This window comes from Anopheles coluzzii, chromosome 2, assembly GCF_943734685.1.
Source record: "Anopheles coluzzii chromosome 2, AcolN3, whole genome shotgun sequence".
NCBI lineage: Eukaryota > Metazoa > Arthropoda > Insecta > Diptera > Culicidae > Anopheles > Anopheles coluzzii.
In genome coordinates, this window is record NC_064670.1 from 99,151,410 (window position 1) to 99,174,711 (window position 23,302).

A 23,302-nucleotide genomic window follows, 5' to 3' on the forward strand; every position below is an offset into this window, starting at 1 on the left:
GAGGCGATTTTATGCAAAAACTATTGAAAATAGCAGTGCAAAAAGGGTGAACAATGAAGAAAGTGCAAGTGTTGTAGCAGATTTCATTGTTTTCCAATCAAACAAGTTGGTATGTGTGAGGATGGTCTTAGATTTCTTATCATCTACTATGGTTCGCTGACCGGACGTGTCGATCGCAAGATGCTTGATTTTCACACCGCTTCACCTCATCAACTAGATATGTTTCTCGCATTTTAAGCTCTCAAATGACACCCCCGAAAGCTGCTGCTGACAGTCGGCCACACGAATAAAAGCATCATCTCTCTCGCACGCGCATACTTTTCCGCGGATGCGTGCGCATCGCCGTCCTCAGCCTGCTGGGGGCCGCGTCAACAAACAACACCGATCGGGAGACAAGATTTTGAAATCGAAACTGCCGCAGCATCAGTAGCGAACGGACGGTAAGCGAGTGCGGTAACGTTATAGGTTGGCCCCGATCGTCAGCAGGTTGGTAGGAGAGCATCCGGCAAACGGCAAGGACCGGTCGACCGGGCGATCGTCACTACGGAGGTCGCGGGAGGCGTGAGGAGGAATGCGCGGGCGCCTGATCTTAAATTAGAACACATCGACGTCGTGGTCGTCGTGGTCGTCGTCGGGCACCGCGCGCTGCCTTTCCAAAGATATTTTCCTTCCACGTCCATATCTTGAACCCCGTCCGTTTGCCCGCTTACTATCGCAGTTGGCACTGCACACAACACACACACAGTCTGCTGGGTGTGTTTGTGCATGCGTGTGTGTGAGTGTGTGCGCTGAGCAGGAAGTGTTACCGCGCAAAGCAGCGGAGTTAAGCGGGGTCGAGAATTAGTAGTGCGAGATCTCTTCTCACTAACCCACAGTGTGATTTTTCTTACTTTTAACCCCGTGTGTATCTGCATTTCCACAGCATCCGGCAGCTGATACGAAAGTGAGAGTGAGAGTGTGAGTGTGCGTTTATGTGATAAAGTGGTGCGATAAGAATCGACCCGGCGGGAACCCCGAAGTAAGAGAGGAAGCCGACAAGATGTCTGGTGACACGCAGGCCAAGAAGCGGAAGGATAAGAAGAGAAAGAAAGGTAAGTGTGGCCATCAACAGCGCAAGGAACTGGCGTGAGATAACGATCGGGAGCCCTGCTACTCCAATTGCTGACCGCGGGCACAGCATCGGCGGACACATTCGCTCGCCCGCCCGAAGCGCCAAGCTCTCTTATCGGATGGAACGGCGTTCTAGCGCAGCGGCCGCTTTTTGGGACCGTTTTTGACCGTAGCGGAGGTTTGCTTGGCGGTCCCGTCTCGGCGGTCTTCCCTTGAGGTCGCTTTTAAATTAGAACATTATTAGCTTGTCTGAAAAATCTTTAAATAGCTCGCGGCGCTCTTGGCGTTGAACTTACCGTTTCTCTGGCGGTCTTGCCGTACTGCCTGTGCTCGGTCCCTTTTTTTCGGCAGGTCGGTTTTCCTCCATTCTAGCAGCGACGAAAGTGGCAAGAATGTCGTAATATATTTCCATACGCCGTGCGCTTTCTTGCGGAGGGTTTAGTCGCATTTTGAAGGGGGCAAATAAGGCGAAAAAGGGCATTGTGGATCACTGAAGATGGCTACTTGATTAAAGCATGGTGATTGATTTGAAACCAATGGCTACGGGGCTATCATTATAATGCAGGATTAAAGACACGTTTAGAAAAGATCATCTGAGGATCGTTTAGTTTTGGTCAATTAAAAGATTTAAAACAATTTAAAGACGTGGTTCAAATAAGAACCTGCAATAAATCATCAAGAAATTGTTTTTATTGCGGAAAAATGATCCTTTTTCATCGGACTGCGTATTAAACACATGAAACGCAATTTAAAACTAGCCGCGTCATGTTTACCCCATTAATAAATGACTCCTTGACGTGGATTGCGCATTTAAAAATTTCCATTTGCAAAACATTGCAAAAAGAATGCCCCAACAGCGGGGTCGGTAAACAATGACCCAGGTCAGACGGTCGCGGGATTAAGCTAGAGGCGCGCAGATACAAACCACCGTCAAGTGCGCCACAACTGGTTCCACGCCCGACGCGCCCTGGTACGCGGAGGACGCAAAAGTACATGCCCGCATTAATCGCAGTCTGCCGTCCGTTAAGCGGGGAAATTCTGTGTGTGCCGTGTTTTCTTTCCATTTCCCTTTTTCGACGGCACATCGTGTGATGTTTTTCCTTCCCCACTGGCAACTGGTTCCACCTGCTCTGTTTGCCGTTAGCACTAAGCCGGCTTTTTTATTTTGGTTGCTTTTGTTTCGGTTGGTCTATTGCCGGTAGTTCGCGTACGTGGCGCCATCTCCCTCCCGCGCTACGGTGGCGCAGGATGGTAAAGATGTAAAAATATCGTTCAGCAAAAGTCGTTAAAGCAGAAGCGGGAAGCAGGGAAGTGGGCAAGTGGTGTATAGAAAGTGAGAATGCCGCGTGTTTGCCGACGTGTGCCACGTCACATGCCATGCGGTGTTCGAAATCGGGAAACGGGCCAACACCAACACCAAGAAGGTTCTAATAATGGTGTTTTGCTTTTTGCGCTTTGTCTACGTTTCAGATGATGAAGATACGGTGAAGGAAACGACGGTCCATGCACCGAAGCAACCGTCAGCCGGTGCTGCCCAGGCCGCGAAGGAACCGGGCGATGTGCAGATGCACATCCAGAGCGACCACGGCACTGGCGGCCACTGGTGTGCGAAGGTCGTGTTCTTCATCCTGCTGGCCGGTCTCGGTGCACTGATTGGGCTGATCATTATGGAAAATCAGGGCGTCTCGAACGAGGACACGCCACTGTCGGAATCTCGGTACTCGGAGTTCTTCAACGGTTGGGTGGACGAAAACCGACAGGACGATCATCATCACGATGAAGTGCTGGCCGCCATCAACTCGCTGGACGATCACGACGATGAGGGTGATGCTCATCACGCAGTGGAAGATCACGATGGTGGTGATGATGATGGACACGATCAGGACGGAGATGATGATGATCACGATGATGGTGCACCGTACGCAGAGGAGGAAGATCACGACGATGAGGAGGACGGTACGGAGGTGCAGGATGATGATGAGGATGAAGGACCGGCATCGAAGCTGGATGACGATGAGGTAGAGGAGATCTACACTCAGCAGGAAGCAGCGGAACAACAACAAGCGGCTGCTGCTGATGACGATGATGATGGAGATGATGATGGGCAGGATGATGATGACGAGGACGATGATGCCGGTAAGTTACAAAAACGGTCTGGTAACCTGTTGTAGGTCGTTCGTAATTATGTCTCAGCTCCTGGCACGCTCTAGGTGCCAACGATCAAACCAATGCTGTTGTTGATGATAATGATGATGATAAGAAGAATGAGGAAACAGTTGTTGGACAGGATAATGATAACGACCAGGACGACCAGGATGATGACGATCAAAATGACAAAAATGAGGCGGAAGATGAGACTGATAACGGTAATTTGCGGAATAATTGGTTAATTTTTCAAAATTCTAAAATCGATCCAAAAGACAATCGAATGAATTTGATGTGTGATGTCACGTGCTTCCTGTCATAATCATTTTTGTTTGCTTTTATCGCTTTTTAAGACCCAGAATGGTCTTTTTCGCAGTATTACACAATCGCAAACATTTTGTTTCAAGCTAGAATTTGGTTATTTTTCGTTCAGCTTTGAAGGCAAACGTATTCTAAACTAGTGCTGTTTTGTTTTCTTGTTTTATATATTTTTTTTCACTTATTCAGTTTTTTAAGTGTGTAGAATTGGCTTTTTTTGAGTAGAGTAATTTTACTGAAGTCATACGTTCTTTCACTCTTTAGTTGTGACGAATAGTAAGACAGATTTGGAAGATGACAATGATGATAATGATGATGAACAGGATGAAAATGATGATGATAACGATAAAGATAATAATGATAATGAAAATGCTGCCGCGGAACAGGACGACGATGATGAGAATGAAGAAGATAATAATAAGAATGTAGATAGCGAAGAAGGTAATGTCGATCTTTGTTGCTTTTGATTTCCATGCTTTTTTATATGGTTTGTGTGTGTTTTAAGTGAAAGATCAAATCCAGGTTAGCAGATAATTAACTTCAGTTTTCTTCTATTCCTCAGAACCCGCTGGAAATGCTGACGACGATGACGACAATCAGAATGAAGCAGCAAATGAGGATGATGATGACGATCAGGATGATACTCCATTCGATGAAGTTGTGAGTGTTGCAAAACTATATTTTTTGTATTTATTGTTTCAAAACAGTAGTATGAATCGTTTGATTGTTTTGTCGGTTTGTTGATATTTGAATGTTTGCTCTTTTTTCTTATATTTACTTTGCTTCGTTTGTGTCTTGTGCTGCTTATACCGCTTTCAGAAGCGATCTAATGCTTTGAATGATAATGCTAACCGAAACGTACCAACGATCAACGAAGACACAGTGCAAACGTCGGTCCCTGAACCGGAACGAAATCAGGTGCCTGTAACGACAACCGTCCCATCGACCGAAGGAGCAGTTACGGGCGACACGCTCAAAGATCAAATGGACGAGTTAGTTCGAAACTATAACAAACTAGCGGAGTCGTTAGACGTACCGAAGGTTGAGGAGGTTGTCGATGTTCCGGACACGATCGCGGCACAGGCGAATGAGGTGGGGATGAATAGTGCATGCAATTGGAATGAAGTGTGATTTTACTTAAGTTTTTTGCTTGCGTGTTGTAAAATTCTTTCGACAATTAATTAAATCATTTCTTAACTCATAGGACGCGAACGATGATGGTGATGAGGAAGAAATTCTGGAAGTTACCCGCGGATCTCAGCCAGCAAACGACGATGACGACGATGATGTGGATGATGATGATGCTGCATTCAGCGAGCTCGTGGACAACGACGGAGGAGAAGAGGAATATCTGGAGAAGCTCCGTGCAGAGCAGCAGCGACGTGCAGCAGCGGAAGCAGAACGCAGAGCCGCTGCCGAGCCGGAAGAGGAAACTTCACGTAAGTGACGATGGGAGACGAAACAAAAAAAACGGATCGAACTGAAGCGCGTACGGTACGCGGATACTACAGAATCACACAAAATTTATGATATGCGCGCTATTTCGCATTTCTCTCTATTCATTCCACTTCAACTCCACCAATCATGATCATCATCATCACCTGTTGAGCGATTCGATGAGAAAGTGCAACTTATTGCTTACAATCGAGCAAGTAGGCTGGCTAAATCCATGCTGTGTAGCAAAATGATCAAGCATAACTTTATACATGTAGTAGTGGTGGTAGATTTTGTAAAGAAAAAAGAAAACACATTTTTGTTCATTTGAAGCAACTAAACTAAGAACAACTCCTGTTGGGCTACACTTTCAGTTACCGTAAAGATCTTTGTCGGTGTCGCACTGCTCGGTGCTGCCCATCTTCTTATAACTAGTCCACGTGCCCCTACGAGTGAGTTGTCCTGTTTTCCTATTGTATTCGTTGTACAGTTTCCGTGTTAGTGTTTTGTTGTTGTTACGATTTATGTTGTGTAGCTTCTTAATTTTTTCAAACCATTGAAAACGATTTACCATTTTTTGAGTTTTATTATTTCGTTTAGTATGTTGTATTTTGTTTTTGTTTTTTCTTTCAAATTGACATACTAGCTTAACTCTTTCTTTGTGTTTCTTACACGTTTTGTATCAATAATTGTGCCACTTTATTGTTTGTGCATGGCGGTTTCTAACACATGCCTTGCCTGTTTTACTTCTTTTTTTAGTTTTTTGTTTAACGTTGTTACCTATTTTGGTTGCTCAAACTTTATTGTTTCTTAAAATTGGTTCGATGTCTTCGACTGATGAGATGATCTTCTGTCTCTTAACGCTAATAATTTGCACTTTCGAGCTCGATAAATCGTTTCTCACATTTCTACTATACCTGTAAGCTTTTACTTATGTTTTGAAGCAACTGTGTAACCATTAAAACCCGTGAAAGGCTTATGAAGCGCGGCAACATTTAACACGAGGCTGATTTCATTGCATGACGACCGAATGCAGCGGTTTGTAATGTATCGTGTGTGTGTGTGTGCTGTGAATGCAAAATTGTGAGTGTGATAAAATATGGCCAATAATGCGTAATGTTTTCATCATCTAAGAAAAACCAACCAACCAAAGCGACGATAAATCCAACCCGAAGGTAGATAATGTACGTTCGGATGGTGCCGTTTCGGCAAACGATAATGTCGCCGAGCAAAAGAATGCACCGAACGTGCAAACGACCGCCACCAAAACGGTACTGGACGATTTTGTTTATGCAGGTCCAACGGAACAACAGGAGGATGTGATCGAAGGCAATGGTGAGTGTGTTTTGGCAATTAGCACGAATGAAAAGCATTTCACTGATTGCTGCTTTCTTCTCCTTCTTGTTGTAGTGATCATATTCGACGATAACGACGATGCTGAACGTTACTCTGGCGATGACTACGAGTACGAGCTGGATGAATTGGAAGAGGCCGAAGAAGAGGCGGAACCCGAAGAGGACGCGGAAGAGCAGCTGCTCATCAAGCAGGAGCAAGAAATAGGAGCCTTTGTACCGATCACGTTCGAGGACTTTAGCTCCATGTACCGAGCACCAGCCGAAACCGAAGCTGTTCCGTTGCAAAGCCACCAGGAAGCGGCCTTGCCCGTTCAGCCACCACCGCCCACAAACGAACGACATTCGTCCAAGAAAACGGCAAAAGATTCCCTGCTTGCGCGCAGCAAACCACCAAAGGGAGCGTTTAACAAACTCATCTACGGGCTGCACAAGGACCCGATCGTAATACCGCCCGACGGGACGGAGCAGCCGCCCACCGGGGCGGCACCAGTGGAACGAGGTGAAAATGTAAGTGCGAAGGGTGAGGCAAAGACCGTCCTGACGGCACTGCTTGCGGAAATCCCCTCACCACCGGTTGAGCGCGTTCACGAACACCACCTCCCAAAGCTTGTTGTCCCTCCCGCGGGAACGTCACCAGGTCGCGCGCGCACACCGTCGCCATCGGGCCAGCGAGCTGCAAGGGAAAGGCACGTTGAGTTTCTGTTGCCCGAGCGGGACCAACAGCCCGAGTTCGAGCTGGACGAGCCGGCAGGGTTTGAGCTGGAGCGCTCCTCGCCCGCCGGAGACAATGGCAGCAAGGAGAACCTGTTCGTGCCGGAGTCCACCAGCGAGGAGGACGAGCTGGAACCGAACGAGTACGCGGAACAGTACAGCGAGTACGCGGAGGAGCAGGACGAGGAGGAGCTCGTGTACGAGAAGGAAGAAGAGCTGATCGACGACATCGACTCGGTGCTGCTCAATCAGTACGGTTCGGACGAGGAGGAGGAACCACTGACTGACGACAACATTCCGCCGGGTGGGGAAGACGAGGAGGAGGCGTCCGATGTCGATGACACCGATCTGATGCGACGGTTGGAGGAAAAGTATGGCAAGCTGCCGGCGATCGGTAGTGCAGCTTCGCCGGCGGCCACACCGACCGGGGGCAACGACGAGGAGGACGAGGCGACCGCTGCCGGCTGGACAAGTATTTATGCGTATTAGAGGACGTAACATCATCGCCCTCCTCGTATCTCTCGTGCCATGTTGATGACAGAGAGAAAAGAGAGAGAGAAAAAAGAGTGCACCGCGTGTTGTGTGTGTGTGTGTGTTTTCGCTCGATCGCTCGCCCGCTCGCTCACGTGGCCCACATCGATAGGTTTCATGGCTGCTCTGGCGTGTTGAGTAGTGTTTAGTAGTCTGCCACAATTTGCACATTTTCATGCTGCTGCCCGCCCACGCCGTACACTCATCCGTAGTAGTAGCGCTGCTTTCCATTCATCCCGCAAATTGCTCCACCTTCCCTCATCTTTCGTCATCTGCAAAACCTCGCATCAGACAAAACAGTTAAGGATGCCATTTTATATTTGTGTTGTGATTCTGTAGTATCTAGCAAAAGCACTTAGAAAGGGTTTTGACGCTATACAAAATGTGCTTCGGCAGGTGTTAAAAGCAAAAGCAAACAGCACTTGATTTCGATTTCCCCCTTTTTCCGGAAAGATATCCTCGCAATAAGAACCCTTTCGCCGCAAAGTATGGTACGGACAAATTAATTTTGTGCTCTATTTTCTGTCTTATTTCCGTTTACTCACCCCTGCTGAACTACTACGCATACGTGTTCTGTCCCGCGGCCTGTTTGTCGTACAGAAATCCCCTCGAGGGCTGAAGAAGCTGATCGGTCCTACCAGGAAGAACTGAGACGGGCTGAGCAGCAACTCGATGAGGTATGTATGGTGTAGTTTTAGTGTGTACTACAACTCATTTCAGTCACTCTTCTTACGTTCAAGCATTTGTAATGTATAATTTGTTATGATTAATTTTATTTTCTGCACCAAACTTAGGAGTTTGGGTTTGAGTAAACCCTGGGCTTGAGGAGAACCGAAAAATCAACCCAATTCTTCAAACCCCCCTTACTTTTAAAATAGTTTTGCCTGAGCACACCGGGAGTACGCACGACTGCTGGTTGTGCGTGTAAGACATCCCCAGAATTAGTTTTTAGAATCAGAAATTAGAAGCAAGCATTAATTGTTGAACAAGAATGTAGCGCACACCAGAAGATGAACGTTGAATTTTTCCTATTGTGATAGCACAACTCTACATCAGCATGGCCAAATGATTAGTACGAGATATTCTCTCAGACATCACTAGGAGCAAGGACGCAACTGGAGACTGCTGGACGAAAAATCACACTTGACAATACCTACGACCTACAGACTGACACAATGTTTGTGGAAATCAAACGAGACTAACGCTAGCGTGCTCTCTTTACTGTAGAGTGTGAATAAATACAAGATAGTGTAGAGTTTGCGCACGTTTGTGTGTGTGTGTGTGTGCCTGTGTGTATTGATCTGTGATGTAAAACAGTTTGTTAGAACCTCTTCCATTCGAGATTGCCTCGAGAAGTCCGGATGAACACGAGATACAATAATTTGGAAGAAGTTGCTCTAACAAAACAGCGCCCATCCCTTCCCATTCTGCAAACACACGCACCAACATTCAATGGGAATGCTCTCGAGTTCGTTCCTTCATGGGGGGTTGATTTTGTGTGGTACCGTTTTGGACACCCACCCGAAACGTTTGTACCCATGCCGCCAGCCCGACTTGTCAGCATCCAAAATCGCACCGACTGCAACGAACTCGCGGAACCATTCCTTGTGTTGCGAATGCGAAGTTACAGTGTGGCGTTTGCGTTGTGTTTATTATTTTAATTGATTAATGTATTTGCTTTAATTTCTTTTTTTATTTCGTTTTTTCTCTTATGGCTTCCCAAAACGCTTCTCTCCTTTTTCTACGTTTTCCAATGCTGCTACAACTCTACTCGCGCATTTATACCCGTCCCTTTTTCCTGCTCTAACATAACATATGCTTTTGCGGATGGCTTTCCCGTTTGCGTGTGTGTGCGTGCGTGTGTGTTTGTGTGAATTTGTATGCTGCAACATTAACGCCTCGGCTCCACGTTAACATCCTGGATTAATAATCAACGCTGCACACAACACCATGGACTCTTTTACTCGACCACCCAAACCACCACCACGTCTATTGGCCACTTACTTCGGCTTAGAACAAGCCCCAGGAAGCGCTGGCCGCTTTCGATCGTATATTGCTCCGAACGCCCAACTCGATCGATGCGCTAATTGGCCGAGCGCGATCGTTGGATGCGCTGGCAGAGCAGCGGCGCAGTAACGCGATCCTGACGGAAGCGATCGCCGCCTACCGGAAGGTGATCGGGCACGAGCTGTCCGTCGACGACGGTACGCTCAAAACGGTTGCCGAACGGTGCATCGATCGTATGCGCTTCCAGGGCCAGCACGCGCAAGCGATCGAGGTGCATAACGTGCTGATTCGACGATTCGACAACGAACCGCTGTATCGGAATCAGCTCGCCGTAAGCTACCTTTACTTGAACAGGTTCGTTTGATTGCAATTGGGGGGTTTGGTGTGTATTGAAATTAATAGTAAACATGCTTTCCATCTGCAGACTTGCCGAAGCTAAAGCCGTACTGTACGAGACGCTTCTCCGCTGGATCGACAATGGGTTCGCGCTGGTACACTACGGCTTTGTGCTGAAAACGCTCGATCAAAACATGGAACTGGCGGCCCAGTACCTGCAGGAGGGCATCGAAACGGGCCATCCCGGTACGCAGGACGGCCGGTTCTACTTCCAGCTCGGCGATGCGCTCCAGCGGCTCGGGCGCAACAGCGAAGCGCTGGCCGTTTACCGGAAAGGTGTGCAGAAGAAGCTCTTCCGCTCGGTGTACCAGCGCTCGCTGTACAATGTGGACGGGCTGGCGGCCCGTCCCTACTGGACGGAGGAGCAAACGACGTACGCTACCGAGCTGGAGCTGATCCGCGCCAAGTGGCGGGAAATTCGCGACGAAGGCCTGAAGCTGCTCACCAGTGCCGGTGTGTTTGTAAACGAGTCGGAAAATCTGCGCGACCGGGGTGACTGGAAGCAGCTGGAGCTGTTCTCCCGCGGGGCCCGAGTGGAGCGAAACTGTGCCCGTGCACCGTACACGTGCCGGCTGGTGGAGCAGTACTTTCCCGCTGCGCGCACGTGCAAGCGCGGGCAGGTGAAGTTTAGCGTGATGCATCCCGGGACGCACGTGTGGCCCCACTGCGGACCAACGAACTGTCGGGTGCGGGCGCATCTTGGGTTGCGTGTGCCACCGGGGACCTACATACGGGTGGCCGAAGAAACACGGTACGTAGGTAACAGTGCGTAGTTGTTTCTTAATAGTAATGTGATGTTGTATTCCGCTTTTAGCTCCTGGGAGAACGGCAAGTGGTTGATCTTTGACGATAGCTTCGAGCACGAGGTGTGGCACAATGGGACGGAAACACGGTTGGTGCTGATAGTGGATTTTTGGCATCCCGAGCTTACGGAGAGTCAGCGGCGTACCCTGTCACCGATCTAATAGTTGTGTGGTACAGTACGAGCGCAAGGGCAGGATTAACAGGATGTGCGTGGAACGCAAATGCATTTTTACCCCCCCAAACTTCTCCCTTTTAAGAGCTTTTTACTTCTCCTTATTAGCAGTAAGAGAAAGTGTTGTGGTGCCTTTTGCAAATGCGAGTGAGTTTTACATTAGAAAAGTAGCGTAGTAAGCGTAAAAAACATTACTCAAAAAAGTCAAAAGTAAAAAGTGTACTTGTCTCGAATCACACACGGCGGTGTGGTGCAACCAAAGTTGTCGCGTTTGTCGAGCCGTGGCCTACCTTACGTTCGTTACGGGTTATTTGAGTGAGGTTAAACGGTGATGTTTATTATTTTGTAAAGACAGATTCAGCCCTGCAAAGAGCCTATAAAGACGAACAAAATGAAAAAAAAGGATAATTACAAGGATATAGACGGAAGAGACTTTGACGGACTAATACGGAAGGACGAGAGATCACATTTGCTGAGACTGGAAAGATAATCTTCAGACATTTAGGTGTGAGGATTTGATGATCGGATAGAGTTACCCCAGACACACCCAGGGCAATAATCACAAACAAATGGAAATGCAGTGCGCGCAGTGTTTTGTGAAATCGGAAAGCGGTGTCTCCTCATGGAAATGGAGATTAATAAATAGTAATAAACGGAAACGCGCACCCTTCTTTTATTATAATTTATACCTTAAGCAGTAGTGCTAGTAGCTGTAAAACCGTGTCCAGAAGTCGAACATGTCGGCATCATAAAAGTTAATGTACTTTTTCAGAACGGGCTCCTCCGTACTGTTAGAGTTGGTCAGTTCCAGGGCTTGGGGGAATTCGCTGTCGCTCGCCCGATCACCAACCCCATCACCCGTTGGTGCAGTTCTGTAATGACACAAACACAAGACTGTGAGAAGGATTCGATCTACGCTACGCTACAACTCATCTTACCCTGTGCGTGCAAAGTCTACGATCAACTTTGTCATCACTTGCGTGACTTTTGCGTCTGGCGAGTTGCGCCGAAAGTCGGGAAACAGTATCGGAGCGCGCAGGATGTAGATCAACTCATCGCAATGTACGATGCCAAAGTTTTTCGACTCATCCCGATCCGGCACAAAGATGGAGGAGTACGAGTGTGGACCCTTGTAGTTGAACCGGTACAGATATATGGGAGCTTTCGTGCCCGTGTGATTGGCGTGCTGGCGTACGCTGAGAGTGAGCGGATAGACGAACAGACCTTCATTAAACAACTGTAAAGGGAAAACAGTTAGGCAATTTGTTGGGATTTATTAATTAATGCATCATCTACACTTACCATCGTCAGCTTGTCCACATTTTCGTGCGTAAAACATTCGCCGATCGACGACTGATTGCCGAAGAAGCGCTCCATCAGGATCGGCAGTGCGTCCGTCTCCTTCGCGCCGCCCAGCACGTTCAGCAGCAGCGTCTTCTGCTGGGCAAACGTTTCCTTCGAACAGTCGGTGTCCTTCAGGATGGGAGCACTGAACACGAACCCATCGTTTGGCACGATCCCCGTCAGCCAGGGTACGGACAGGTGTGCCCCACGGGCCCACAGCTCCCGCGGAGGTTCCGTCAGGAACGCGTCCGAAACGGTAGCAGCCTCCACCACCGGTCCGTATACGATCACAGGATAGCGAGAGCCGTTCTGTTCGTGCGAGAGCGTTAATAAACATTAGGTAGAATACACACAATAACACACCCCGGACAACGAACCGTAAATCCTTTGTAACTGCTCACGAAAAGATCAGCATCGATGGCACGAAGTGCTTCCACCAGTGCATCCGTAGTCATCTTGTGGGGCTTTTTAATGCCCAACAGACGAGCCTGTTGGTGGGCAAGCTGTAGCGGGTTAGCTCTTGGAGCACTCCAAGGAGTTAGGGCATTGCCACTGAGACTTATGGCACGCTGGAATAACCCCTCGTTGCCAAGATGCATCAGCTGCAGATGCACGGAAGCACCACCGGCACTATGTCCCATGACCGTCACCAGCTCCGGATCGCCTCCAAACGCTTCGATGTTTCGACGAACCCACCGCAATGCTTCCCGCTGGTCCTTCAGGCCAAAGTTTCCACTCGCCGCATCGTCACCAGTCGAAAGGAACCCGAACGCACCCAACCGGTAAGCGATCGTCACCAGTATTACCGCATTGTCCATCAGCTTTTCCGCTCCCGCAACCAAGGGAGAGTTATATCCGGCCAGAAACCCACCACCGTGGATGTACACCAAGGTAGCTAGCGGAGTCGTTCCATTCTCGGCCCCCTCTTTGCTCACCTTAAACGGTCGGTAAACGTTCAGATACAGACAATCCTCCTTACCCTCGACTCCACGCTCGGGCAGGAAGAGATTCTTCTGCAGACAGGGCGCTCGTGGAATTCTGCCCGATGCATCCAGCTCCTGCCGGTCCGCCCAAGGCTCGTTTGGGACCGGGTTGGCGAAACGAAGTGGTCCAACCGGTGGCTTGGCAAACGGGATACCGATGAACGCTTCGTACCGCTCGCCGTGCAGACTTCGCATCCACGATCCCCGCATACACCCGTCCTGGATGCAGACCCTTGGGACATTCTCGGCTGCTGCAACCACAAACACAACCGTCAGAATCACGACCACTCCGTGTGGCATGATGATGGATGGGAATAAACTGACCCTGGACCTGGTGGGCTGCGTTCTTTTATACCTTGGGCGTCCCATTGAAGTGAATTTCAGCAAACTTTCTCTTCCACTTTCGACTTCCCAAATGTGGGAGTGGGAAGTGTTACAAATGCTGGAAAGAGCGTGAAGATCTTGTCTGGACGGGTGGCGAATTCTTAGTATTAGGTCCTCCCGGAAAGTTGTCCAATTGGGTTGAGATTCGAAGGTTGGAAGTGTAATAGAGATGTTACATGAAACGATCCAAAGATAAGGTAATCCAATACCTTCTAACATTGACCTTTAACAAAAAAAGGCTGGTTTGGATTAGTGGTGGGAGCTCGGAATCGGACCTACCCGATTCCGATTCCGTGTTCGGAATAAATTCCGGAACCGATTCCGATACTGGTATCGATTCCGATTCCGGAGTCGATTCCGAAGCCGATTCCGGAGTCGATTCCGAAGCCGATTCCGGAGCCGATTCCAGAGTCGATTCCGGAGCCGATTCCAGAGCCGATTCCGGAGTTCACTCCGGAGCCGATTCCAGAGTTGACTCCGGAGCCGATTCTAGAGTTGACTCCGGAGCCGTTTCCGGAGTTGATTCCGGAGCCGATTCCCGAGTCAAACTTCACATTCCGGAATGTTAAAAAAAGAAATTTAAGACGACGACGTTTGGAAGCCGATTCTAATTTAGGAACCAATTCCGATTAAAGAGTCGATTTCGATTCTGGAACCGATTCCGATTCCGGAATCAATTCTGGAACCGATTCCGATTCTGGAGCCAATTCCGGAGTCGATTTTGATTTTGGAACCGCTTCCGAAAACTAATTCCGGATCTACTATCCGGAATCGATTCCAGAAAACTGCGGATCTAGCCGGAATCGATTCCGATAAAAACTTCATTTTTCCCATCACTAGTTTGGAGGCTGCGATTCTTGCCCTGGCAGTTCACCACACAGTGGGCACCGGAAACAGGTTTCAACCGATTAACGGGTACGCTGAACTGCTGAATAACTGCTGTTTCGGACATTCGTAGAGGGTGTGGCTTTGATGAAAACGACCCACAAAGGAAAGTAAACCACCAGCAAACTGACCTATCTTACATAGCCCCCAGTTTTATTCTACAAACAATTTTGGTGTTTTTTTTTTAATTGTATACCATTGCAACACATTCCGGCACTACCTTAACAAAACAAAAGCCTAAAACCAAACCCTACAAACTAAACGCTTACGATGATGAAAAATGGCTCCCATGAGCGATCATGAGCGATCGCTAGCGAACATTGCTAACGAACGAAACGAAGGAAAGGTTTGATGGAATTGATTAATTATCTTACATTTGCAACTTGTACTGCATCCCCCCTTATCGAGCCCTGGTCACCCACACCCTTTGCACAACAATCCTTGGAATGGACGATTAAGTATCACATTTAAAGCTGTGTCCGAAGTCGCGCGGTTTCAGTAGAAATCCTTCCAGAACGCAAACATTTCCTCGTTGCGAGCGCTCAGCACCTTCACCTGCACATCATCGCCGACGCGAACGAACTCCTGCACATCACAGTCGAGCGATTGGTAGACTTGGTTCTCGTTCCTACACTCCCGCACCGGTGCCAGCGGTGTCGCACGACTAAGATGAAAGGAACAAGCCGATAACACAGAGAATTAGTTTCTAGTGAGTGCTAAAACAGACATCTTCACCACCTAAACCTTACCCATTGATTGCGAAATCGATGAAGAAGTTCACGAACGTGTCCACCATCTTGAGCTCGGGCGCACCGGCCGGATAGTCCGGGAAGATGGCCGGCTGGCGGAACAGATAGTTCAGGTCGTCACAGTGCACCACACCGTAGTCGCTCGTATCACCGCCGGCATAGATGGCGGAGTACGAGTAGCGGCCCTTGTACGACAGCTTGTACACGCTGGCCGGTGCACGGTCGGTGTCGGCCGCCGTGATGTACTGCCTAACGCCCAGCTGCACTGGATAGATGAACGCGGCCTCACTGTAGAGCTGCGGGAAGAATGACGCTCAGTATTCGTTTGCTGTGCTGTCTGCTCCCTCTCAAATGGTTCACTTACATCCACAAATCCTTGCAAGTTATCCTGCCGAACGGGTTCGTCGTCTGTGGTGTCGTTCAGGAAACGCGTTCGCATCTTCTCGGTCAACGCTTTCGAGGGCGGCTGCTCGAGCAGGATCGGCAGAATGGTGCTAAAGTTACGCTGCAGCTCGCCAAACAGTGTCGCGTCCTTGAAGATACTGAGCGCCCGGATAGCACCCTCGTTTGGCACGAAACCGGCCAGGTAAGGGACCTGCTGGTAGTTGCCGTTGCGCCAGCTCACCTTCGGCTCCTCGGTCAGGAAGGGATTGGGGGAATCCTTCGGTTCCACCACCGGGCGGAACAGTGTCAGTGGATCAACGGACCAGAGCTGTTTGTGCGTAGAGTGCCAAAGCATTAGTTTCTGGAGGAGTCGAGTAAATCCGCGACAATGCTTACCTTTAGCTTGTGAACGTTACCGACGAGCTTCTCGCCGGGGATGTCCCGCAGTGCTGCGACGAGCTGTTTGCCCGACAGCCGGTCCGCACCCATCACGTCCACCACCATGGCGGTCGAGCGGGCGAGTGCCAGCGGATCCTTGGTCGGTATGTTCCACGGCACCAGGGAGTTGCCGCTCATCATGATCGCCCGTTCGAACAGTCCCCGGCTCAGCGGACTGATCATGTGCATGTGGACGGAGGTGGCGCCCGCACTTTGGCCCACGATCGTGATCAGCTGCTCGTTGCCACCGAACCGTCGAATGTTGCGCTTCACCCAGCGCAGGGCGAGCGTTTGATCCTTCAGGCCGAAGTTGCCCGGTGCGGCCGTATCGCCCGTCGACAGGAAGCCGAGCACACCGAGCCGGTACTGCACGGTGACCAGTATCGCCCGCTTCGTGTCGAGAATGTACTCTGGGCCGACAATGAGCGAGCTGGCCGTGCCGGAGAAGAAACCACCGCCGTGGATGTACACGATCACGGGCAGGTTGGTACGGTCGTCACATTCCTGTTTGGATGCCGATGCAAATTAGTACACAAATACAAGTTGTAAATGGTCGGTTGAGAGGCGTCGTTGGCGACCTTCAGCGTGCGAGGCGTAGTAATTTTCACTTTCATTCGCACTCTCGCGGCATCACAACGCCACGTGTTGCTAATTGCCGTTTGCTACAAGTCGTTGCCATCGATCGATCGCACCGACTGGCTCCATCCTGGGGCTCCAGCCACATAAACCACCAAACAAGTGGGTGGGGGAGTGAGAATATAAAAATAAAACACGCGTTTAAATACGGCGACGGCTTTTCCAGCCCTCCCCCCCCCCCCCCCCTCCCTCGCACCGTTGGCTGACTCGGCACACGGCGGGCATATCAATAGCACCACGCACGCCCTGTGGCGGAAGACCGCTTAATCAGCAGAACGATCAAAAACCGGAATTTGTGTAAGGAGGGTGAATGTGCTCACCCCACGCGGACGGTTAGTGAAGCCACGCGCGCATGCGCCCGCTTTTAACGATCTTGTTCTACTTGCTGAAGCGCTTCGCTGTTGCCTAGCGAGTATTGGAGCCTCAATGAAGCCCTGCAACGTGTGTGTGTGGTTACGCGCAAAAACGATTCGTTTGTTAATTATGACATGGCGCCAATGGAGGAGGGTACGGGGGGACTCGTTTGCGCAGGAAGCACTTGCAGGTTCCCACGCGTGACTGTCCCCACTTTCTCGGTGCCACCCCGAGCGTAAAATGGTTGGCGCGTGGCCACGAGCCATCGGAATTGCTTGGAGGAGCGTACAGGCAGTGAGCGAGTGAGTGAGCGGAGAGCGAACGAGGGTGAGAATAAATCATCCGTGACTCACCTTTGGCCGGTACACGTTTAGGTAGAGACAGTCTTCACTGCCGGTGACGGGCGGATTGGGCAGCAGATCGTTCCGCTGGAGACACATGTCACGCTCGTAGGACGCGTTGTACAGCTGCTCGTACCAGGGGCCGTTGGGGAGCGGGTCCTGTTGGAGGTAGATGAAGATTTGATGGTGGCGCATTTTACTAACGATTGATAACGAGACAACGACTAAAAAAATAATGCTTCCCTGATTACACATTAATCGTTGGAAAAATTGCTACTTGCTCAAGGTGATCATTTGCATTGAATGCATGCTCTACATCATGAGGTAGAGAGCGTGGGAAATCGGACGGTTGTGCAATCTAATCGATATTAAACGAGTTGAAACTGGTGGCAAACGCATTAAATAACCACCTTTACCAGCGGGATAGGACAGAGAGAGTGTTCCGATTTTTAAGTTCAAATAAACAATATGTAAACTGTGTACTTAAACGATTAGTGTGTAAGTTCTTCAATTTCACTCATATCACAGTATTGATGTTGATGATGCAAAAAGATTTTGTTCCACTCAATTTATATGAACTTTAAAATTAATATCTTGATATATCTTGACGCTTAAATCACACTTAATTAATGTTAGACTAACGTTCATGAACTCAATTACAACGTTCGAGCATACAAAAAGGTTGCAAAAAACCCAAAATCCTTGTAATGGATAACGAATCACTATGACTATGACTATGACGTATCACTATCGATTTAAGTCAACATTATTCTCTCTTATCGAGATTATATTTCATTAAAGGTATATTTGTTAGGGTTTATCAAGTTCTTAATTCTCACAGTTAATGATTCCACGATAAACTGTATTAATAATACAATAGCTATAAATCAGCTAAAACAAATAATCTTTTTTACTATAGTTCTTTGAGTGCAAGTTATCAGCCTAAAACAACCGTTACTAGAAGTGACGTGAGCATTATTTTACTTGGTTATTCGTATCGTTGGCAGCATAACACTAACATTTTCGCACTTTAGCTCCTTGTCTTATAATTTCAATAAGACATTAGCTATACATATAAGAGGCGAATCTTTGGTCTATTTGATAGACCCGAACCCGTTTCTATAAGACCGAACGATATCAATTCCCAACCAGAGATCGTTCCTCCGTCACCATGAATTAGCGATGTGTGCTCTTTGAAGTGTATCCATGACTCCGATTCCGACTCCGCCTATTGTTGGTCCGATTCTGACTCTGGTAAAATCTAAACCACTAGTTCCGAAGTCTTCCGGAGTCGTTCGAAGTCGTCCGGAGTCGCCCAGATTCGCCCGGAGTCGTTCAAAGTCGGAGTGTGGAGTCAACAGGAGCCGTCCGGTGCAATATGCTTGTGATCTGACATTTGATTTCGTTGGGTTTTTTTGTCCTTCACTCTGCACTTGCACTTTATATACAGGCTTTTGTTGCGAAGGCCGACTCCGGCCGACTTCGGACGGCTCCGGACGAATACGGACGAATACGGACGACTCAGAACGACTCCAAACGACTCCAAACGACTCCGGATAATGCCAAGCGGACCTACCTTCCGGAGTCGGTTCCGAAATTATCGGAGTCGGGTCGTAGTCGACTCAGGATTTTTGTTAATTTTACCCAAAACTACCATGAACTTGACCATAAACATTTTTGGGGTAACCATCGTAACCAGTATTAAGATGCCTACATTAGTCCAGTAGGATCGGGGCGTTAGTCGTTACACCAAAGAGGAAGTTATACATATTTGACAACCTGTTCATAAGCTTGTTTGCACAGGTTCTTGTATTCAATCTTCCGGTTTGAGCTAAATTTAAAATTGTTCATATTTAGGTCATTATGATGACGAACTGTTCATGTGACACCATTAACACTATGTAGTTCGTATTAAATTGACTATAAAATAAGTTTCTCCTATTGATTATTGATAGACTTAGCTTCATTGGAATGTTAATAAGACTAGACTCATGGCTTCAACAAACAAAGTTAAATGAAATTTAATTTTTCCATCATTCTTCAATAATTACCCAAAAAAAGGACACTTTGTTTCTAAACCACTAGAATAAGAACCACTTTTCTATCACAGAAACCGTTACTTACCGCAAAACGCAACTCCCCGACCGGTGGCTGTGCGAACGGTATGCCCAGGAACGCCTCGAACTGCTCCCCGCCCATACCGTCCCGAAGCGTCCCCACCAGGCAGCCGTCGTCGATGCAGACTCGGGGCGCATCACCCGTGTCCACCTCATCCGCAGACGCACAGGCCGTATTCGGCTCTAGGGCCGCCCGCACCAGCAGCGGACTGCCACTGCTCGTGCACGACACCACACAGTGCATCACAAACAGCAGCAACGAGGGCACGATCATCGTCTGACGCGTGCGTACCATAATTATTACACCAGGAATTGTACACACTTTTTCACACACGGGTGCTTTTCACGTTTTTTTGTTTGTTTTGACTTTGTTTTTGTTTGCACGAAAGCTCACACAATTCACCCACCACTATCGCTTCGGTTGATCGCTGAGTAATCCGTTTGCCCTTCTGCCCTTTCGCACTTACTCACTTACTCACTCACGCGCAGGGTGATGTTCCGTCCGCTGGGGCTGATAGCGCACTGCACTGGACCGCCGGCGGGATCGATGATTTTATTAGCAAACCGCACTCCTCACTGCCTTTCCTCTCTGCTCCTCCTCCTCGGTGGCCGGTTCCGCCGGGCGTCAAACGCGCACGCGTAAAGATCTGCGACAACAACGACAACGAAAGCAAAACAAAACAACATAAACACACATGTGTGTCAAACAATATCGGTTCCCCCCGACCCGTGTGTGTTTTCGAACCCCGCAGATAACACACACACAATCTACGATTAATCCTGAAAAGGGGGCCCTCCCTTCTAGGTGCGTTTTTACCGCGCGCGCGCGTGCTCGCGTAGAAAGCGCAAGCCAATTAGTGACGTTTACACGGCGGCTAAAGTACGCGTCAAGCGCTCGCGCGTACCTTCTCTCATCGACTCACACCGTTCGAGTGGTGGAGCAGCGCGCTCGCCGCTACCTAGCAACCGCCCGACGCGCGCGCGCTTTCCGTGTGTGTGTTGGTGAGCTAGCAGGGGGAATGCTGGCGTTGCTTCCAGTTTTCAGCGCCTTCTTCTCCAAATCAAACGAGTTGCTGCACAAACACACGCATCTACGCGCTTCCAGCCTAATTAAGGGTGAGGGAGGTGTGATTTGAAGCGATCTTCGTACCGGATCGATCGAATTCAATTACTTCAAATGTGAGAGGGGAGGACGGGGACGCAACACTTCATTCACGTTCACGAGTAAGACACGCATGCGGCTTATCGGTTCGCTGGCAGGGTGCAGGCCGGGACTCCTAGCACGACGCTGACCTACATCCTACAGCTCGAAATGGCCACGTGTTCTAGCTGATGCGAGGATGCGCGTCGGCTCACGGTTCTAGTGGAAGCCGCACAAGAAATAACATGGCGTTTTGGGCGCGATAAGGCGCTGTTGTGCCACGCGCGCACGGTGAGTTTGCAAATTGGGAACGTGTTTGATTGATAATTCGGGGCGTTATTTTTGGAATCGAATCGGTTTTATTGTTGAAAGTGTCAACTGGATGGCAGGGAGGGAGGGATGGATTGATTCTACGAAAATGGGGTTTCTTTGTCTTCTTATCACTTTGGTTTTGGAAATGCTTTTGGAGGCTTTGTGGCATGTTGAATGACTGTTGAATTTTCCTTTTTTTATTGGATTAAATGATGATTTCCTATTTTGAAAGCATTTTTATCGAATAACTGGTATAAAAACTCACATAAAGTACAATTGATTTGGGCCATTGAAAAAGATCTTCTTATCACTATTCAAACTAATCACACAAACAACAAAAAGTTACCCAATTGAACCTTCAAAAAAGGCTGTTTATTGACATGTGTGTGCTCTTCTAGCGCAACTGCTGCTGCCTGTGGCCTAGAGCCACTGATGGATCCGGCAACATCCCCTTCCACGCCTCGTTATCGCCCTTCCACCAACTTCTGAACAGCTGTATAAACGAATTCAAAGCTTCCTATATCAACGAGACTGGTTGTAAACTTAAAAAAAAGTTAAAACCTCAAACGAAGATCTTCTTCTGAGTAAAAAAAGACAGATGATAAAAAAACCGAAACGACCACATGTTTTGCCGGTTCTAAATTCTTGGAAAACTGCTTCTGCTTCCGCGCCTGTTTCAAAACCTGCCCAATCACTTTGCCCAAAGCTACACGCTACGATGCTCGTTCAAAAAAGTATTAAAATATATTTCTGAGCTTTATCAAACGCACACAGTGATAAGGTAAGCGTGTGTTTCCGATTTGCTTTGTTTGCGATACCTTCTGCCATTCTTTATCTTCAATCAGGTTTCAATCTACCAAATACCCTCAAATTTCAAGCACGAGGCCATGATAAACAACTTTGTGCGATCGGCCGAAGGAGGAAGCAAAGCCAAGCCTAATGATGAATGGAAGATGTGAAGCGAGTTTGTGATGCAGCGCGTGCAACGGCGTGAAGCTTATCGGTTTTCAGGGAGTGTTGGAGTGAGTTTCCATCTGATACGGTCGCACGGTGGCACGTGTACGAACTTTGGGGGAATTTCACTTATTTTTTTATCACCGACGGGGGTTTTATTAGACCACGCGTGTGCGCTGGGCGGAATGTTTGATTGGAGTTTGATGAGATAAGTGGGAAGGAGTAGAGGAATGAGCAAGGGGATTTTAATTAGATGTTTTTTTCAGTCATTTTGCTGATTTTAGTGTAAAAAGATCATTTTTAAAATCTGTTTTACTATTTACTATTTTTGTTAATTTTGTGTCTTATTTAGGAGGAAAGATTTACGAATTTTATGATATTTTTGTTATATTGTAAATTATGCATTTTAAAAATACTTATATTTGTTTGAACATTTGTATGTACATTGGAGCGCCCGGGCTCTTCGGGACTCGACCTCACACGGATAGTCGAAAAACACGGATAATCAGTCAAAGTATTTATTTAATCACAAAATCCTGGTTTGTTTTTGAAAATAATAATATGTTTTGGTAAAACCTAGCCATTTTTATAATCCTCATGTTTTTCCGATGAGAATATTTGAAATGTGCCATGCATTATAGCGTATTTTGTTATAACAAAATCTCTAGTAACCGTTATTTCAAATATCCTCCTCAGCACGCAATGTCATCTATGTATTGAACTGTCATTTTTCAATAGCATGGATAAATGGACAACCGGATAAAAGGTACCCGGATAAACGGCGCTCCACTGTACTTGAATTCTTATTTATATATATCTGAGAAATTAAAACAAAATAATTTAAAACAACAATCAAACAATACGTATACTGTTTTCGAGTCAGCTCAGATGATACTTAATGCTCTAGATGTTTGTTCTAATTTTTGCCAGCTCAAAGAATACATGGGTTTCTTAAATAAATACAATAAAAAATACAATTAATTTCACTTACATTCCGTACGATTCCGTACGACAATTACATTCCGTAATTACGTCACCACAATTACTTTCACTTTCTCGCACGCCCAAGAAGAGGGAGCAATGGCAAAAACTGCACAACTGCGCCCACAACACCACCGAAGGATCCCGACGTGCAGCCCACTACTGGTGCCCTCGTACCGGGAGGATGTGTCTTTTATACAGCTGGCTATAGTGGCCGGACGATCCGGGCCCGGGGATCGAAGTCATTCGATTGGTCCGTTTGGGTGAGATTCTCCTGTTACCACCCTTTCCATGCTGCTTCCTGCCCTTCATGGCG

The 23,302-nt window shown here is 48.0% G+C and overlaps 3 protein-coding genes across 3 annotated transcripts; 1 reads left to right on the forward strand and 2 right to left on the reverse strand.

Annotated features, from left to right (window-relative positions):
• Window positions 1–386: 386 nt before the first annotated feature.
• LOC120947908 (uncharacterized) lies at window positions 387–11,642 on the forward strand. Its single transcript, XM_049607294.1, has 15 exons — window positions 387–486; window positions 923–1,091; window positions 2,581–3,246; window positions 3,321–3,476; window positions 3,838–4,014; window positions 4,136–4,233; window positions 4,393–4,665; window positions 4,778–5,012; window positions 5,382–5,459; window positions 6,142–6,342; window positions 6,418–7,545; window positions 8,205–8,281; window positions 9,619–9,965; window positions 10,036–10,758; window positions 10,822–11,642. The coding sequence occupies exons 2-15, from the start codon at window positions 1,040–1,042 to the stop codon at window positions 10,970–10,972; spliced, it is 4,362 nt and encodes a 1,453-aa protein (XP_049463251.1). The 5' UTR covers window positions 387–486; window positions 923–1,039; the 3' UTR covers window positions 10,973–11,642.
• Window positions 11,643–11,686: 44 nt separating this feature from the next.
• LOC120947907 (juvenile hormone esterase-like) lies at window positions 11,687–13,651 on the reverse strand. Its single transcript, XM_040363720.2, has 4 exons — window positions 12,705–13,651; window positions 12,286–12,636; window positions 11,922–12,220; window positions 11,687–11,855 (listed from the first exon to the last, which is right to left on the reverse strand). Exons 1-4 carry the CDS (start codon window positions 13,608–13,610, stop codon window positions 11,687–11,689), a joined length of 1,725 nt encoding a protein of 574 aa, XP_040219654.2. The 5' UTR covers window positions 13,611–13,651.
• A 1,055-nt stretch (window positions 13,652–14,706) lies between these two features.
• On the reverse strand, window positions 14,707–23,085 carry LOC120947906 (juvenile hormone esterase-like). Its single transcript, XM_040363719.2, has 7 exons — window positions 22,997–23,085; window positions 19,606–20,245; window positions 17,494–17,640; window positions 16,109–16,654; window positions 15,693–16,040; window positions 15,329–15,624; window positions 14,707–15,243 (listed from the first exon to the last, which is right to left on the reverse strand). The coding sequence occupies exons 2-7, from the start codon at window positions 19,891–19,893 to the stop codon at window positions 15,075–15,077; spliced, it is 1,794 nt and encodes a 597-aa protein (XP_040219653.2). The 5' UTR covers window positions 19,894–20,245; window positions 22,997–23,085; the 3' UTR covers window positions 14,707–15,074.
• Between the last annotated feature and the right edge of the window lie 217 nt (window positions 23,086–23,302).

Excerpts from the sequence above, each read along its gene's own strand:
- LOC120947908 (XM_049607294.1), top strand. The coding sequence starts at position 1,040 with ATGTCTGGTGACACGCAGGCCAAGAAGCGGAAGGATAAGAAGAGAAAG. Across the intron at positions 3,477-3,837 it reads GGAAGATGAGACTGATAACG|TTGTGACGAATAGTAAGACA; the intron begins GTAATTTGCGGA and ends TTCACTCTTTAG. Across the intron at positions 10,759-10,821 it reads CGGGTGGCCGAAGAAACACG|CTCCTGGGAGAACGGCAAGT; the intron begins GTACGTAGGTAA and ends TTCCGCTTTTAG.
- LOC120947907 (XM_040363720.2), bottom strand. The coding sequence starts at position 13,610 with ATGCCACACGGAGTGGTCGTGATTCTGACGGTTGTGTTTGTGGTTGCA. Across the intron at positions 12,221-12,285 it reads ATGTGGACAAGCTGACGATG|TTGTTTAATGAAGGTCTGTT; the intron begins GTAAGTGTAGAT and ends TTCCCTTTACAG. Across the intron at positions 11,856-11,921 it reads GTAGACTTTGCACGCACAGG|AACTGCACCAACGGGTGATG; the intron begins GTAAGATGAGTT and ends GTGTCATTACAG.
- LOC120947906 (XM_040363719.2), bottom strand. The coding sequence starts at position 19,893 with ATGGTACGCACGCGTCAGACGATGATCGTGCCCTCGTTGCTGCTGTTT. Across the intron at positions 16,041-16,108 it reads GTAACGTTCACAAGCTAAAG|CTCTGGTCCGTTGATCCACT; the intron begins GTAAGCATTGTC and ends ACGCACAAACAG. Across the intron at positions 15,625-15,692 it reads ACTTGCAAGGATTTGTGGAT|CTCTACAGTGAGGCCGCGTT; the intron begins GTAAGTGAACCA and ends TTCTTCCCGCAG.